The 18,464-nt window shown below is 42.2% G+C and overlaps 2 protein-coding genes across 3 annotated transcripts; one reads left to right on the plus strand and one right to left on the minus strand.

Annotated features, from left to right (window-relative positions):
- Nucleotides 1-2,698: 2,698 nt before the first annotated feature.
- LOC103480495 (calpain-5) lies at nucleotides 2,699-14,222 on the minus strand. 2 transcript variants are annotated; one of them, XM_008435457.2, is made up of 13 exons: nucleotides 13,864-14,219; nucleotides 11,509-11,688; nucleotides 9,916-10,047; nucleotides 9,615-9,826; nucleotides 8,304-8,496; nucleotides 8,009-8,202; nucleotides 6,755-6,832; nucleotides 6,297-6,630; nucleotides 6,085-6,207; nucleotides 5,803-5,999; nucleotides 4,055-4,173; nucleotides 3,771-3,907; nucleotides 2,699-3,025 (listed from the first exon to the last, which is right to left on the minus strand). In XM_008435457.2, exons 2-13 carry the CDS (start codon nucleotides 11,671-11,673, stop codon nucleotides 2,849-2,851), a joined length of 2,061 nt encoding a protein of 686 aa, XP_008433679.1. In that variant the 5' UTR covers nucleotides 11,674-11,688; nucleotides 13,864-14,219; the 3' UTR covers nucleotides 2,699-2,848. The 2 variants fall into 2 exon arrangements, with proteins under 2 accessions (XP_008433679.1, XP_008433678.1); XM_008435456.2 differs by having other exon boundaries at nucleotides 3,771-4,173; nucleotides 13,864-14,222.
- An 816-nt stretch (nucleotides 14,223-15,038) lies between these two features.
- cnpy4 (canopy FGF signaling regulator 4) lies at nucleotides 15,039-17,217 on the plus strand. Its single transcript, XM_008435455.2, has 6 exons — nucleotides 15,039-15,234; nucleotides 15,320-15,446; nucleotides 15,836-15,932; nucleotides 16,083-16,205; nucleotides 16,587-16,704; nucleotides 16,882-17,217. The coding sequence occupies exons 1-6, from the start codon at nucleotides 15,150-15,152 to the stop codon at nucleotides 16,986-16,988; spliced, it is 657 nt and encodes a 218-aa protein (XP_008433677.2). The 5' UTR covers nucleotides 15,039-15,149; the 3' UTR covers nucleotides 16,989-17,217.
- Nucleotides 17,218-18,464: the final 1,247 nt, after the last annotated feature.

The raw sequence follows: 18,464 nt of genomic DNA on the forward strand, positions 1-18,464 counted from the left end.
ATAAAAGCTGGGTAGCTCTTAACTTGATACAAAATAAAGCTGTATTTCTCTCAGCCCACTGGCTGCAATGTTGACACCTTGAGATGCCATGAGACCTAAATTCTGAACATCATGGCATGGAGTGCATCCCAGTTTTCCAWGTCTGGCATATAACCATTCATTTTAGCTTTTAAACTGGTAATATTGATCCTGTGTCCAGACAGAGGGATAATCATTAGCCCAGCACCATGACCTGTTTGTTCTGAAGATACTGCAGCTTCCACTTCTCTTCCTAACATGGTGCCTCCTCACCCTGACTCTGATAGGAGGAACCACAGAGCTCTTTTAGGTTAAAAGCTCATCTTCTGAAGTTGGGATATTTTTCCTCCAACAGGTTCCAGAGGAATCACCTCAAACCAGATGTTGGACTGGATTTTATTTCAATGTCATTTGTGAATGTTAGTGTCTCATTTTCAACAGTGGAGCTATAAAGGTTGAAAAAGGTTATCATTTTGGAGAAAGTCTCAACATCAATATTTCCACTAAATAAGAAGCAAAAAAATAGTTTTATAGAGTAAAGCCTCTCAGACTCTGAGCTCAAAGCAAGATGCCAGAGACCAATAAAACTATTATTTTTGAATTAGACCATTTAATTTCACATAATTATCGCTGTAGAAGCCACTTGTTTGTTAAATACTTAATGAAACATATTTACCGTGTTTGATGTTTGTTGTGAATGACGTATACTCACAGACAAATGAGATAATTAGTCCAAGTTTGTCGTTTATTGAATGTTCAGAAACTACAGCGGCTGCAAAGCGCCACAGCAAATGTAAAATAACCCGAACAGGTGATCAACTCAAAACCACTCGCACCTTTTTACTCTCTCTCTCTCTTTTTGACGTTTAAGCACTCCCGTTGCCGTGGCAACCGCTGGCTCCTCGAGCCGAGCAAAGTATACGTTTAAAACATCCAGTCCATTACGATATCAGGTTCTTGACATAGGGGTTGATGTCCCACTGCAGACAGTAAAACTTTGCATTTAGGGACTTGAGATGAGCACTAGGACTTAAATTATCTCATTAAATAACTCCAAACTGGAAATGTTGATTTATTTCAGTTTATGGCACCAATTCCAACAAACTATTGCAAATAGCTCAAAAAACAGAAATACTTGAGACCCTCTAAAATATTTATAACTGGCCATTTTAATATTTTAGACACCAAATTTACCATAATATACATTACTGCACACAGTTGAAACTTTCTTTGCACTACACCAGAAGCTAACTCAAGTCTTCCCAAACTCAGCTCATTGGGTTTACAGCCAATCAGCAACAAGAAAAATGAATGGTGCTCCAGGATTGGCTACTTTTCAAACACCTGGTTCTGTAAAACAGCTTTGCCCTTTAGGATTTTCAGCTTAACAAACTTTGTTTTCTCTTTAATATCTTGGACGTCCTCTACAAAAAAGCAACAACAAAAAAAGTGAGTAAACTATTTTTATGTGGATAATTTGGACTCCAGTTTCTCTGAAAATAAATGAATTTTTGATTATCGAACTATGAATATTTGAGGGTCCACTTTACATTTACACAACAGTGGAAAAGGATGAGCTCTTTAGATGTAACTGTTATCACAGAAAAAGACAGCAGTCGTAAATCAACAAAAGTAAAAGCAAACAGTTATTTCATTTTGTGACTTCGTAATCTTCTTATCAGAAATACTGTGTGCAATCAACCAAATACCATTGAGGATGAATGAGGGGTTCCTGCAAAGTTGCAATCAAACATCCTTAGACGGCCAAACTTATAGACACTGCAGCGATGTGATCAAATGACAATCATTTTTCTGTATTGAAATTAGGATGTGTGACTGGATTATACCCAAATCAATTGAATTAGAACCTATTTTCTTTGACATTTGCACAAAATGAAAGCACAAATCAAACAAATGCTTGCGTCACAGAATGAAAGAAGGGAAGAGATGGTGGCGGACACGGACGGCTCATAAAACCAGCTGCCTGTTTGACGTTCGAAGACGACTGGGATCTAATCCCGATAAACAAATGCTGCAGAATTAGCATGTCTTATCAAACGTTTGCAGCCAGGCAGAGCTCGGTGTTGTCCGGACAGAATGCATTTGGTAAGTTTTCTGGCCAACATCAGCTGCATTAATACTCTGAATAATCAGATATTTCATGGAGTGAGCTTAATTCCTTAATGTGTGAAACAGGCTATGGTGCAAATAAGCATGAGATGCAGCAGAGGGCACTTTCTCTGATAGCACTGCAGTACTTCAGGTCTGATGCTCATCAGCACACAGCTGGTCAGTCAGCTCTACTTGGTACAATACAGTTGCCACATATCTGGTCAGCAGTTTAATCCTACTATGAATTACTGGTTTAAGCAGACAAACAGAAGTTATTAGTCTGATTATGATGACTGGACCTTTCTGGTAATCCATATGCAGTTTGGTTAGGAATTACAGGCCAACTTAAAAATCATTGAAGTCATAGCTTTCTAATGATTGGACGGTGCTTAAGAACATGCAATAAAAATTGGGAACATCAAACTTTCAAGAAACATCCATTAAGATTTATTTTAAAAATATGAATATTTGACGTTAAATTAAATAAAAGAAGCACATGGTGTCTTATTATTTATTGTATAAAATGAAAAAAAAAACCCAACATAATATATATATAGGAAACAGAGATGATTGTCACATAAAAAAAAATTATAGCAGCCAAATAAACCCTGAAGAGAGAAAAAGGGTTTGCTATATTTCCTGTCCCTGACGGTCGTCGTCTATTTGCTCCGCTGTTCATCCAGATGATCTTGGCGATACCGTGGCAACCAGACAGATGTCACAAATCCGTGAGGCAGGCGCTGGTGGACGTCTCCACATGGACGCAGCCTCTGGACCCCGAGCGCGACCGTCCACGTCGCAGGTCGATCACGAGGCTCCGGCTCCTCTCGAATTCTGTCGTCTGGAGTCGAGCCGCTCCGAGGAGGGAGTCCCACAGCAGGCCTGTGCTCCATAGCTGCACATACGCAAGCATGCATGGAGGTTATTACTGCGAAACTCAAACGTTTTCCTATTAGGTGCGAGTAAACTTTAAAATGTTTTATTGGGGTTTCATATAATGAAACTCCTAGGGGTGGTGTGCAAACTTTGGATTTAAATGACTGCATGAATATCAAGAATTGTTAACAGATTGCAGAGATAACTGAAAAATTCAAATCACACATATGAAACTTGGAGCACAATGAACACTTGTCCAACCAGATCGGAGCAAATTAGCTTATAAAAGTTACCAACTGAAGCTTTACTCCAAGAGTGACCAGAAGAAAACAATTCTTTAAAGTTCGCCAAGACTCAACAAACACATTTGAGGAAGCTTCTCTGGTCAAATGTGATCAAAATGTGAAAATGTAGGCAAAACTAGCAAAACTGTCTGTGTGGCAGAAAACAATACACCATCTAAAAGAGGAATACGGTGGTGGTAGAATCATGCTGTGTGACTGTTTTTCTGCAGCAGAGACGAGAAAATCGCTTAGAGTTGATGAGAAGACAGATGGAGCAAATCGCAGGATAATCCTGGTGGAAAACTTATTAAAAGTTGCACAGGACTCATTTTTCTTCCCACTTCACATGATCAACTACTTAAGTTTGTTTATGCATTTTTAAGACAAATTGTGAAAAGCCTGAAGGGTTATGAAGGCTTCTGTGATGCACAATCGTCTAATTGGGTGTGAGATGGGGAAAAAAGGGTGACCGTGTCAAACCTCGACAGAGATGTTGTTGTCGGGGTATCTTCTGTAGAAGATGGCTCGGAGGTTGAATTCAGGGTTTCCGTCCTCCTTGAACACTCGCGTCCTGACGGCGTCGCCCTCGCACCGCACCACGGCGTAAACATCTGGAGCTGTGGCCACAAGGCAGAAAACCCGGCGTGATGCAAAGGAACAAAAACAGAAGAAACTGAAAACAGGGCGAATGGAAGCAGTCGACGAGGACTGAATGTGGCCAACAAAAATGTCGTCTTCTTCTTCTGCTGCTGCTGCTAAGCCACCTGTTTGTTTGGGAGGTTTGAGTCCAGATGCCCTGCGCAGATGGATTGTGGTCACCACCGCTGGCTGAGGTAGAAAACACTGGAACACAGACGGAGATGGCAGTTCTTTCTTTAATTCCCTTCAAAGAGAAGAAAGAAAAAAAACACACACAGGGATCATGAGCTGAATGCTGCTCATGGAAGAAAATAATTAGTCACAAATCGATTTCTGTTTGTAAGAGTAAAAATTGATTTATTTTATTTTATTAACTGGAGATTAATTAATAGGTAGGAGCAATCAACCAATCTGCCCTGATGAACAGACATAAACTAAAAGTCGGAGTCGACTGGAAACGCTGCATCATCTGTTGGCTCATAAACATTTATGGTTCTGTTTTGTCCCCTTGATTTCGAGTTCTGTGTGTTCTGGGTTCGTTTTGCTTTTTTTTTTTCTTTTAGTATATCTTCGTGTTTGCTTATGATCTGTTGAGTGGTTGTTTTCTCTTCCTCCTATTTTATGTTGTTTTTCTAGTTTGGTCACAGTTCGTTCCCAGTTCGTGACGCGGTTTCCGAGTGACACGTTTCCTCATAACTTTAAGGCAGCTTTTGAGAATTGTGCAGTCTGTAACTTCAAAAGCTGCCTAAATCCTGTGAGAAAAGTCAACCTTCCCTTGAAAAATTTACACCTTACAGAGATGAGATACGTTGATGCTGCCGAGCTTTAAGAAAAGCTTAAAGTTAAACATCTAATCAAATCGAATTTGGAAAAGCAAACCAGTTAATACCAGCCTACGAGGTTTATGATGAATTTAGACATTAAAAGTCCATAGGCTTGTCTCAATAACACATTTTACTGGATGATAAATTGTCCCAGAAATTATTGTGATAATATTATTGTCCATCCATCCATCCATTTTCTTTCACCCTTGTCCCTCAGTGGGGTTGGGAGGGTTGCTGGTGCCCATCTCCAGCTAACGTTCCGGGCGAGAGGCTGGATACACCCTGGACAGGTTGCCAGTCTGTCGCAGGGCAACACATAGACACACAGGACAAACAACCATGCACACACACACTCACACCTAGGGGCAATTTAGAGAGGCCAATCAACCTGACAGTCATGTTTTTGGACTGTGGGAGGAAACTGGAGTACCCGGAGAAAACCCACGCATGCACAGGGAGAACATGCAAACTCCATGCAGAAAGACCCCAGGCCGGGAATCGAACCCAGAACCTTCTTGCTGCAATGCAACAGCTCTACCAACTGCGCCACTGTGCAGCCCAATATTATTGTTTTGAGATAATTTTTCAAGTAATATATTGATATAAAGAATACTGCACACTGCAACTGAACGATATCTTAACACCAAAAACATCCGAAGAGTAAATAAAATCCACACACAACCAAAACCATAAATAAAATGCATAATGAAGTCTCGTTAAACAAAATATCCCTTCAATAACATATTAATCATCTGAATGGAAATTCTGGAGCTCATTTTAATTTATTATGCAATTAATTTATTAATTGATTAACTGCCTATTGTCTGACCCTCAATACTTTGTCTTAAATGTCTTTTTCATGTGTTGGGACCATTTAATTCTTCTCTTTTGGTTAGGTTTAAGAATTAGAAACTACTTGCTCTGAATTAGCATGCGGTTTTATTACACCTTATCTGAATAACTAGTCCCGTCTCACCAAACATCAGATCAGTCTGACTTTCTGTGAGCGCCACGACGACTTCCTCTGACCTTTTTGCGCTTTGGCACACCTGAGTTGGACGTGAGAGTGCGAGAAGAGCCTCAGGAGGAAGCGCCCGGTGTCGCCCGGCAGGAAAGTGGTGGGCAGCACCACGTATCGACCCGAAGCCAAAGTCCCCCTCAGAGTCACGCTGCGGGAGTCCATGTAGATGGAGCTGGCCGCCTGCTCCACCACCAGCTGCACTCGGCTGCAGCGGTTCACCTCCACCTCGACGGGACGAGATGGTGGAAGAAGGTAATGACATTTCAAGGAGCGAGAAAGGTTCGTGTTTGGTTCAGAGTTTCTTGCCCACCTTCAGCACCTCAAAGCCTATTGGCAGGTTTTCCCCTCCTCCGTTTTTCTTCAAGACCCTCCTGTCCTCCTGCTGCAGGCAGATCAGCACCTCCTCCTCCTTGCTTTGCACCTCAAACATGAACTTTAAAAAAAAAGGAGAAAAAAAAGAAGGTAATTGGGTAAATTTAAGCATTTTTGTGTTTGTTTAGGTATGTTTTATGATGTCTGTACCTGTGGATTGTGCAGAAAGCTGTCCCTGTGGTTGATGCACCCCCCACAGCGACTCCTCCTGTCCATCTCCTCAGTGACCTCTCTCCTTTTCGTTCCTTCCTGGCTGCTCTCCCTGACCTTCTTCCCTGCAGGTCGAATGTTGCTCAGGGCCTGAGCAGAGCTGCTATACTTCCCTGCAGAAACAGGGGCTGTGCCGGGGGCATCTGGAGATGGAGCCCACTCCCCGTAGCTCTGCGTCTCTCTCCAGTGTGAGCTCGGCCACAGCAGCGTCCTCTGCACCAGCCGGCACACCACCACGTCTGTGAAGTAGCAGCAGAAGTCCTGGAAGTCCATCCTGTTTGAAGGGGAGGAAAATATATATATATATATATGCATGAAATTGCTTGGAAGGTTGGAAAAAATATGCAACATATGTTTGTGAAGGTATATTTTGAGATTTTGAATGAAAGGCTGCGCACCAGAACTCTCCAACATCACGAACAACAATCCCCATCTTCTCCCGCTCTGCTCGGCTCAGCTGCTGCCACTGCTCTGACCTGCAGGGGGCGCGCAACAACAACGAAAGGTGAGTTCATCCTATAATCAGCTGCTTAATGCACCACGTATTCATTCACATTTTGTCAAACGGACACCTTGAACTTCAATGTATTTTATTCTAGTGGGATATTTGTGATAGACTAGCACAAAAAAAATCAACAGATTTTAAGGGATTGTCAAACTCTATAGGGTTGAATGGAAAAAAAAAACGCAGATTTTAAAATCATTTAATAGATTTAACTCAGTAACGTGTCAACTGGTTGAATTGCATCAGAGGCGAGAACTAAATAAGCGAAAACAAAATGTGTAGTGGTTTTTTAACTACAGCTGAGAGAGAAACAGTGGTCAAAACATCTTCACTGACTTCAGGGAGAGAAAATCTTCAGACTTTAAAAACATTTCTTCTTAAATCTTTCCAGTATGTGACTTTTAGAAAATCTTTGCGTAAAATTCTATTGTGAATTTTCCTCCCATTTGTATTTTAGTTATGCTCTGTTTTTAAATCCATTTTAAGCATTTTGTTCAGTGTATTTGGTTGTTTCTTTTCTTTTGCACATTTTAAAGAAGCTTGTGGTACATGTGGTTTTTCAATGATGAGACTGCTGGAATTCATATTGAAGATGCCAGTCTCCAGATGTGTAATACTGGTAGAGACACAAAGGATTTGCAGCTGTAACTGCAGTGAAAGGTGTTTCTAGAAAGTATTGCCGCAGGGGGGGCGACAACAAATGCACACCACACTTTTTAGATTTTTATTTGACACTGCGTAATCATCTATCACATAAAATTCTGCTTGAAGCATTAAAGTACGTTTGAGTGTAATGTGTAGAAAGTTCAAAAGGTGTGAACACTTCTGAGAGGTACTGTAGATGAGCTCTACTGTGAAGCAGATGACAGAGTGTAAGAAATAAACAAGTAGTGTTTTAACTTCTGGAAAGCTTCATTGGTCCGTTGTGGCCATTTTCCCCAGTTTTCTCAGAGCTTCGTAATGTAAACAGCAGATGTTCCCCTGTAAAACATTTGCCTAACTGTTGTAAAATGCCTGAAATTGTCCAGAAAAGTTGCAGTGGCATTGTAAAACGTTGTAAACTACATCGTCAGCTGAGGCTTTATTCCTAGAGCGCCTACAAAATGCGCTCAGCGGTCAGAAGAAAAAGTTTCAAAGCGCCCCTCACCCCTGACTCCAGGCTCCTTTCCAGTCCGTGGTCCCCCACGGGTTCCTCATGCGCACCATAAAGAGTCGGGACGTCCCGCCTGTCCTCGGCGGGTTCTCCACCAGCCTCACCTTCCTCACCGCTGTGATGCCATAGGCGTGTCCTCGGACGAGCCCGCAGTCCAACACCGACTCCACCGTCTCCCCCTCGGCTGGCTGAGAAAATGTGAAGCGTTTAGTAATTTGCCAGCAACGTCTGAAACGTCGAAACCCCTGAGGGTCACAGAAAAAAAAAAAAAAAAAAAAAAAAGTCCTACCCGTATGGAGCACGTGATGAGGGATTTGTGCTCATGGACCTTAGCTAATGTCTGGAAGAGTGCCTTCCTCCGCTCGCTGCTCAGGCCGAGGGCCTCACAGTCCAGGCTGAGAGGCTCTGAAACCCCTCCAGTGAAGTCGATGAGGGCCTCCGCGGTGTTGCCTCCCTCTAAAGCCTCATAGCAGCCATTTAGTCTGAAACCGAAACACAAACTGGTTCAGGCAGTCGTGTGTGACTCTCAGTTTATCCCTTTCTAAGTGTCAGTCAGTTCATTTACAGGAGATTTGTGGCGTTGCCTCCAGGCTTTCAGCGTTGCGGGGAGTTTTCCTGATCCACACAGGGTCAAAATTGGACATAAGTTTACACACATTCACATCAATTCTTAGAAGACATCTTGTTCCACTTCACTGCAGAACAGCCTCCTGGCATGGATCTGACTTTTTACTTCCTTTTTTATATATAAAAGCTTGTTTGACCACTTTAAAATTACATAAAAATCAAACTAAAATTAATTTCATAATATTCATTTTTATAAAAATGTATATGATTTTTATAAATTATGTAAAAATCAAACTAAAATGAATTTGATAATATCTAAACAACGTAAAGGCAGTTAAATAAGGGCTTAATTTATTTTTTTGTTGTTTTTACATTATTGTTCAGGCATATTTGGGTTCAACTCACCAGCATAGCCGGAAGCAAAAGAGCCCCACATCATGATTCTGCCACTGACGTGCTGGAGAACTGGGGCATTGTTGTCAAGCCTCACCTTGTCTTCTCTCTGCTTTCTTCTTGTTATTGTGGCCGTATATTCATATATTTTAAGTCTCTTTCTCCACTTATCATAAAGTTTACCCTCAATAGAAATAGGGCTGGTGCATGTGGTCCAATCAATTGATTCATGTTCATTGTTCACGTTATAACATGAACGTCTTCCAGTTTATTGATCATAATTTGGCATATTCAGCAAATGCTCATTTGCTAAAACAGTTGGTATAAATCATACATTTAAATGTTTTCATCAACAGTTTCAGGGAAGAAAACAAACTTTGACTGGAAAACTTCCATTTTGCCTTTTTACCCTTTAATTACCAACAAGTCAGCAGAAACGGGATTTAGCAAGGAGGCTTTGTTCTCTCTGTGGGAAACTCTGGATCTCTGGAAATGAGTGTTTTGAACTTTTGCTGGAGTCCTTATATGATTGCCGAGGATATAGACAGGGTTATTTTAGAGAATATAAGCAGCTGCCGAGCTTTGAAAGACTATTAATGCTCTGCTTGTCCATTGAACACAGTTTTCTGCTGCTCCTTACTTGGCGTAGGCCTTCTCCAGCAAGGCACTCCAAAACTCTCTTGGTGTTGCTGAGCGGCAGAAGAGCAGTACTCCATCTTGACTGACCGGCAAACAGTCATCCACCACGACGTCGACCCAATGTCCGAAGCGCCAGAACCTGAAGTGGAAGATTCCTGCGTACAAGTCTGAACGCTTTTCGTTCCACTCCTGATCCATGTGGTTGGGAATGACCTGAAGTGAGTCGAAGGGGTGAGTAAGATTAGGGGAAAGTGTAAAGACAGGGCACAGAGCTGATGGGACAACGAGTCTGAAGGGAGAACCTTCTTCCACAGCGAAGGCTCGGATGCCAGGCAGGAAATGGCTGCCACCATCCAGCAGTTACCCAGACTGCCCTGGTGCAAGTCGCGAGTGCTGATACCATCCACAAACAAACGAGGGTCCCTGCAAATTTCCTGGACAGATGAGAGTGTGTTTTGAGATAAAAAGTAAATAAATTCACATCAGACCACACTGATTAGCTTCCATTCATTCAACGGGACAGAAAACATAATGTTTTCTTTTTATATAGAACAAATCCTGATGTTTTCCAGACAAATGATGGATGTGGGGGAACTTCTCTATCCACATGTGGATGTATTTAATGGAAACACAGACCACCTCCATCTACTGCAGTGATTCTTCATGTCTTCCTCTGAGATCGTACATTATCATGATTTACTCCGCGCTTGCTATTAGCTGAAACTTTCTTTTGGATTCCAAACTGAGTCCGTACGTCCTTCTTGTTGATGTAGTGTCTAACGGCCATGCTAACTTAATAAACGTCATAAAAGTATGAGGACAGTAATGCTTGATGACGTTAGAATTGGGTGGACCTCTTTACGTGCGTAAAGGGAGGATAAATTGGCCTCGAGGGCCCTGTTGGAGTGATTGTTTTATGACTACAGCTTCGAAGTCCAAAGAACTGAAGAAGACTTTTGGTTGAGGAGTAAAACATCTTGAAGAAACAAGTTGCCTTCTATAAGACCGCCATGTCCTGTAGGACAGAGAGTCCTTGGACATGACGACGAGTTTGGACATGATGGGGTGGAGAGAGAAGAGGTACAACCTGGATAGAGATACCCAGGACAAACAGCCACAAGCACACACTCATATCAGAGTGAAATTTAGAGAAAGCAATTGACAAAACAGTCATGGTTCTGGATATATGCGTGGAGCAAGAATAAGTGGAGAGTACCTATGTGTCCGCAGGAGCAACATCCAAACTTAAGGTCAGGATTCAAAGATCTTATTGTTACAAGCTCCAACAACTGCTCCACCGCGCAGCCCGGCTCGCAAAACCATAAAGTACGATTCCAGACTTTTTCAATGCAGCATAACGCAAACCAGAGAGGACCAGAAGGTAACATAACATTTACAGCACAAGCTACACCCCAACTACTGTAATAAAACATTCATTCCTCGCCATAAAAACATAAACGCTTCCCCAATAAACCTGCAAATTATAAAACCTCAAAGTTGGCTGTTTTTTTTTGTTCACATCTACATGGTTGGTGTAGCTGCAGTTTTCAGATGCAGTGGCTGAAAGCATCAGCCATCACAACACTGCTCTACAAACAACCAAACAGTCTATTTACGCACTGCTGCTTTTTTCTGAACTCAACTATTGACACTAACATGGCTGTCCATCTGCATCTCCTCCCCGCGGGGATAGAGTTTCACTGCCTGACAACCTCTCTAATTATAGAAAGCGCTTTAATTAATCCGCTTGTTGAAATGCGGCACAACTGAAGTTGCCTTCTCAATTTAGATCAGGGACCAGAGGTGATGGATTCATAAATTAGACTTTCTAGGCTTTTGCCAGGATTGTTTTCGGTTTTAGTACGCGGGACACTTTTACTCCACAGCAAACTCACCCGAGGCCTCTTCCAGGTCAGTCCAGGTGGGGGCGACCTCTTGTAGAAGAGGGACTGGTTTGTGGCAGGGAACAGAGGGTCTTTGAAGAGCGCCCCTCGACGCAGGCAGGAGCGCCTCAGCTTGTCGAAGCTCTGGCCCTTGAAGTCATTCACCGCTTCCAGCATTCTCACATCAAACGACTGAAACGAGGTGGGAAAGACGATGCTAAAAAGGACTCAGATAAAAAAAAAAGTAACAATACTTGATGCATCACCTGTAATGATGTGAGATGTTAAAGACATTTGTTGTTAAAACAGATAATTATTTAGACCACGGGAGTTGAACTCATTTTCATTTTGGGCCTTATAAAAAATCTGAACGTTTTTAAAGGGCCGGTTGTGCCAGAATGTACTGATAAAACTAACTAAACTGCTAAAATATCAATAAAAATCTTTTTGAGATTTGACAATTAAATAATATTGAACATCTTTTCACACTGATCAGTCCATCCAGGATTTTCTTAAGTTTGTTTTTAGCAATAAAAATCACAGATTTTTGTGTTGCTGATTTAGAAATATTTGTAAGGAATTTTTTAGGACTTTTGTGCTAATGGATGATGTTAAACTTTTTATTAATCACTGTATCAAGAAATCAGAACAAAAAATGTGGGAATCTGTAGATTTTGTGTGAAATTTGAGTGAGTTTTGCAGATTTGTTGAAAACCTGGGGGGACTTATGTAATTTGGAGTGTGTAGGGCCACATATAAAGCTACGGCGGGCCACATTTGGCCCACGGGCCTAGAGTTTGACACACATGATTTAGGTGTGACCTTGTGGGCCAGCTGTTTTTGAATAATTAAGGGTTTTACCTCTTCATCTTGTTTTTCTAATACTTTCCATTGAGTACTTAGGGAAGATAAAGACTGATAGAAATTTTAGGAAACAATGTTTTTCATTGCTTCTATCATGTTTTGTATTATAAGACAGGCAGAGAAGAGTATCTGACTACCAGTAGTTCATTTTTGTCCTCTGTAGAGGACATTTCTAAACTTGAATATCTCCCACCCCCTGCATTCTACTGAATTAATTCCTTTTGGTATCTGGAGAGGACATTTAGGGCTTTTCAATGATACCACATGTGAAGGGGTGGGACTTTTGCATGTACCTTTTTCTCATTCATAAAAATGATGTTCATCAGTACAAGCACATTTTATGGAGAGAAACAAAGTAAGTGCATACAACTTTTTATTGTGCAAATTTTTGTTTAAAATTTTGTTGGCATATTCTAAATAAGTCTCTTAGCAGCATATTAAAACCTTCTATGAATTATTTTGACTGTATTTTATCATAGTATTTAAAAGTTGAAAAAAAACTGTCCTATGTAGTGGACATTTGTAATTTTTCTGTTTTTTCTGTATCCATCCATCCATCCATCCATCCATCCATCCATCCATCCATCCATCCATCCATCCATCCATTTTCTGTACACCCTTGTGCCTTAGTGGGGTCGGGAGGTGCTGGTGCCCATCTCCAGCTAACGTTCCGGGTGAGAGGCGGGTTCACCCTGGACAGGTCGCCAGTCTGTCGCAGAGCAACACAGAGACAAACAACCATGCACACTCACACCTAGGGACAATTTGGAGAGGCCAATTAACCTGACAGTCATGTTTTTGGACTGTGGGAGGAAACCGGAGTACCTGGAGAGAACCCACCATACAGGGAGAACATGCAAACTCTATGCAGAAAGACCCTGGGCCAGGAATCGAACCCAGAACTTTCTTGCTAGGCAACAGTGCTCAGTTTTGTCAATGTGAAATTCATTCTTATGTTGATGTTTGGATATTTTCTTTGGGACAAACTGGTTGTCATCAAGGTTCAATTTCAAATGTATGGGGTTCCGATTTTAACTAGTGGAGACATCATATTTCTAATTACCTTACAAAGATTGTGAAATGTAAAAAAAAATGGTGATTGGACAATATTTTTTTTCCTGGTAGTCAGTGCTTTTTTCCTTTCTTAAGTCTGTCCAGGACTTTTCACGCCTCAAGACAAGAAGTTATGGTTCATATAATAATAATAAAAAAAGAAGAGCACAGTTTCACATCCTTAAAATGTCTCTGTGTTTATGCAGCAGCTATAGGGCGATACTTGAGTGTTTGTGTTTCTGTGTAACTGTATCTCCCTCCACACAGACAATAGACAGATGGTCACCATGCAGGGTGACATAATACACAGTAACAGCTGGGAAAAACCTCACACCAGTAAAAATCTACTGGTAATGCAGTTTTTGACACTTTGGCCTCACACATCTGCATGTAAACTTCAATGCTCCAGCACGAACAAGGGTGTTTTCTAAGAGTTTGAGTGTCACTTACTGCTTCTTCCGGCGTGCTGTCAGGTGGTCGATCCCAAGCTTCCTTCTTGTCCTCGTTTCTGATGTCTCTCCCATTCAGTCCTCATCTCAACATGGTCTGTAACTCCACGTCCCCTTCTGCCGTCAGGGTTTCCTGCCTCTTCCTCACTCACTCCTGAAGGATCGGTTGCTGTTGGATCGTGCTGCGAATGTCACCTGAGAAACCAAGAGGCTGACACCTTCTCGTTTAACTGCTTCACTGCCAAATGTCACATTGATTAGGCCCAACATTTACAATGTTGAAGCTGTGGACACCAAACGGCTCTGAAGGAGCTAAATTAGGCCAGGGGAGCTGGATCTAATTTTAGGTTGGGTGTATTTTGAGAAATACTTCAAGGGGAAAAATGGGAAAGCAGACAGCCGCTTTAAAAAATTGCAATAAATAGACATCAAACAGACATTTGAACACAAACAGATCCGATGGTGCAAGGCAATTTTCCTACTTTAATCCATTATTGTACTGATGCGTTAACATAGGATGTGAAATAAGAACTGTGTTTTTCTTAGTTTAAACATTCCTAAAGAAGTGATTGACATTATATTTACATCCAAAGTAAATATAATGTAAATAAAAAAGAGAAAAGAAAAGAAACTTAGTTCTGGGAAAGCCTTTTTGATAATTAAATTGTCCTCTATTGAGAAACTAGTTATTAAATTTCTCAGGCGGGATTTTGACCCATTCTTCCACACAAATGAAACCATAAATCTTGACGGTGCTGAGGGTTCTTTTTATGCATCCCGTTCTCCAAAGATGGTGCGTTCAATGTCCAAAGAGTTCGGGCTTGGGCTCATTTGACTAAAGTATATTCTCCCAGTATTTCACTGGATTTCCCAGAGCTTCTGCAGCAAATGTTAATCAAGTTTTTAACAGTCGTCTTGCGCAGTGAGTGTGAACAGAGATCATTAAAAATGAGGTCTTTCGTTAAGCATTTCATAAATAATAAAACCATAAAGATGCAAGTAAAAAGCTGTTACTTTACGTTTGCATTTTATTTAATTTTCTTTTTTCTCATTTTATAAGAAAATAAAATGAGATTGTAAAAACAATTACAATCGATATGTAAATTTTTACACTTTGAACAAATCGATGTTTCCTCCTTTCTTTCATCTTACCCCGGAGCCACCAGCAATCGACTGGTCGTGTCTGCTTTGATGCAGTGCGCATGCGCAGGCAGAAAGCAAATGATGCCGATGTGGCTGAGGCGACGGTAAACTTGGAATTCTCTCCATTTTAAGCACTTATTCAGAATGAAAGCGTTTATTCTGGCTGTCGTTTGTGTCTGCGGCTTTGCTGCTGGGAGTGAAGACGAGAGACTGCCCAATAAATGCGAAGGTTTGACGACAAAACGACTGTTTGTTGCAACTTCTCTGTTCTTTTTCGCGAGTCAGTAATTAATATTGGGGTTGTTTGTGTTAAGTTTGTAAGTTTCTAACAATGGAGCTGCAGGAGGCTCTGGAGAAAACTGGTCGCTCTAAAGAGGTTCTGGAGGTTGGAGAGGTGCTGGACACAGGCAAGAGGAGGAGGAAGATTAAATACAACACCTCGTAAGCCATATTTTTCATAATATCCTTACGTTTTAACTCAAAGCCAGGATGGAAAGAGATCAGCAGTGACCTTAGAGAAGCTGCCCATATATGTTTTTCACTTGCCCTACTTTAACAATAATCCCTTTCTTCAAGTCATGTTTTTAAAGTTGTAGTGAGCTGATCATTACATTTGGCATGGTTGTAAAAAAAAAAAGAAAAAATATTCAGGTTCAAGTCTATGACGACATCTTGGTTTCTTTTATTTGACTTTGTTGCATCTTGTGTGTTTTCTGCTTGAGATTATACTAGTGTTTTCTATGAATAGAGTTTGTGTTTGAAGTTCCGCAAAGAGTTTTATTTCTGCGTCTGTTAGAAGTCAGTATTGAATCTTTCATGCTTTATTTTAGAGAAACTCGTCTGACCGAGGCGGTGGACAACATATGCGAGCGCATCCTGCAGTACAGCGTTCACGCCGAGAGGCCTGGCAGCCTCAGATACGCCAAGGTAGCGAAAGCCTCGTTGTACTGGATGCGTTTCTTCGAAGCTTCGTGAAAGTTGGGATTGCTTTCTACCTTTTCCAGCACTAAAATGAGCAGTGTGTGTCCGCTGAAGCATGTGGTTTATCGTCCTTGTCTTTAACGTTGATGACTGCAGGGCTCCAGTCAGACCATGACGACGCTGAAGAATCTGGTCAACAAAGGAGTGAAAGTAGACCTGGGCATGCCATATGAGCTCTGGGACGAGCCGTCTGCGGAGGTGACAAATATGAAAAAACAGGTGAGGCGGAGAACACCCCCCCTTCCCGACTGCGACTAAAGGCAGTGGCGCAAAAAGTGGGTATGCAGGATATGCAACGCATAGGGGCGCAGCACCAGAGGGGGCGCCAAAACCCCGTCTGGAGGGGGCGGCGCGCCGATGATGTTTTCCCATACACTTCGGCGCGTGTAACGCTCCTTCACCTCGCGTATCGTCGCCTGGGGGGAGGAGAGCGTCGCTCCTTCACCCTGACGATCCTTCCCTCGGGAGGTTGGGTGGTGGGGGGCGCCGATCTATGTTTTCGCATCCACCTGAATAATGTGTAGTTGCGCCACTGACTAAAGGTAAACGACTGTCAAAACGATGTTTTCTTTTTAAACAAAGTGTGCTTTGTGCGAACAGTGCGAGACGATGCTGGAGCAGTACGAGGACGTGGTGGAGGATTGGTACTTCCACCATCAGGACCGGAGGCTGGAGAACTTCCTCTGTGAGAACCGCGTCCTGAAGACGTCAGAGCGAGGTGGGACAGAAACGGAGAGACGCTTCAGACCTGCTCGTTTAAAATTCTGATGCTCACACGGTGATAGGGAGCCATTAAGAAACTGGTTTAAATAATACTTATTTAAACCATGCATTTCAAATTTCACAGATTTTTATCTTTACGCTCCTCCTAAATCGTGTGCTTTCCTTTACCCAGAATGTCTTGAGGAGGTGTGGAAAGGCGACGTGGGTCTTAAAGGAGGAGCTGAGGAAGAAAAGGGAGCAGATAAAGAGGGAACGGCACACGATGCCGGAGAACTTTGAGGGAAAACCTTTGGATGAAAGTGAAGACAACACCACGCCTCTGCTGCATCTCTGAGGACAGAAGCAGAAATTATGCATAGAGGAAGGCTGTTATTCTGTTTGAGGATGGATAATCTGCACGTTGCAACATGACACTTTATGTATTATTTGCATCAGAACAGTATTTCTACTTCGTATTGCCCCATGTACAGTTTTATACATTTGAAATAAACCTTTTTGACAACATAAACTGCTTATGCGTCGTCTTTAAACTCATCATAGGAACGCGGTGTCAGAGGTGCTGCTCCGGTAATCACTTCTGATCAGATTCAGCTGTGTGGCTCCTGCAGACAGACCGCCATCGGAGAGCCAAACAATGCCTCGTCTTGCTGCTTATCTAATCTTCTCTTGTCTGTCTCGGAGCTACACGAATCAAACCGAACCAGTTTTTCTACCTCACTCTGACCCGGCTGCTTCGGAGGTCAGCTCTCAGGCTCTTGAGGTGAGATGTCAGGAGGACAGCATGGAGATCGTGATGAGACCTCACCTGTTGGACCCCAAACCCTCCCCACCGCCCCAGCAGCTTGTTCGGACTGAGGCTCGGGCCATCTGGCTCTGGACGGGATCGCTGCGCCGCCAGCCGCTCCGCAGATGGAGAGTTCATCATCAGGGCTCCTCTGGCTGAGTGTGGGAGCAGAGCGACGGTCGGTGAGACTTTTCCACCCCCAGCTGCATCAGATCGGAGCTGCTCCATGCTGCCCCCTGCTGGTTCTCCTCCTGGTACTGCTTAGCGATTTATTTTATTTTATTTATTTATTTTTTATTTTTTGCAGTTTACAGACGGCGCGGTGCTGAACAGCAACATGCTGTTCTTCTTCCCTGTATCTTCACCTGGTGAGACGTTCAAGACTTTGGGAGCTGCTGTTCCTGTGCTGTGTCGGTACAGAAGGTGAAACATTAAGGGACGTTTAATTTAGCCTCACTAAACATTTATTGTTTTGTTTTATTCGACCAGCTGCTTTTTTTTTCTTGCTACGCCACGGGGAATTTACATGTGAAATATTTCTCAAAAACACACAAAAAAAAAAATACACTAAAGACTAATTATATACCTAGCTGCACAACTCTGCAAAACATTCCGGAAGTACAACAAAATATGTCTTCCAGAATTTACCAAATTCTTTAGTGAACATTTCTGGTTGTTTTCAGGAAGGTTACAAGGGTGCTGTATCCAAATACGTTCCAGAACTTAAAAGATGCTTTTGTGATACATTTGACTTTCTCCGGGCTTAGAAGTTGAACTTGGAGCTTACTTTCCCACGCATACCTGATTGGCCGGCGGGAGTACTGGGACATTTCCCGCTGGCCTGCTCAGCTCATTGATTGCAGAGGTTCTGGGACCAAAGATTTGATTCTGGTCGTACTAAATAAAATAATAATAATAATAATAATTTTGTGAGGATGTCTGTCACAGGAGTGCAGAAAGACACCAGGTTG

The sequence above is a fragment of the Poecilia reticulata genome, linkage group LG18 (assembly GCF_000633615.1).
Source record: "Poecilia reticulata strain Guanapo linkage group LG18, Guppy_female_1.0+MT, whole genome shotgun sequence".
Taxonomy (NCBI): Eukaryota; Metazoa; Chordata; class Actinopteri; order Cyprinodontiformes; family Poeciliidae; genus Poecilia; species Poecilia reticulata.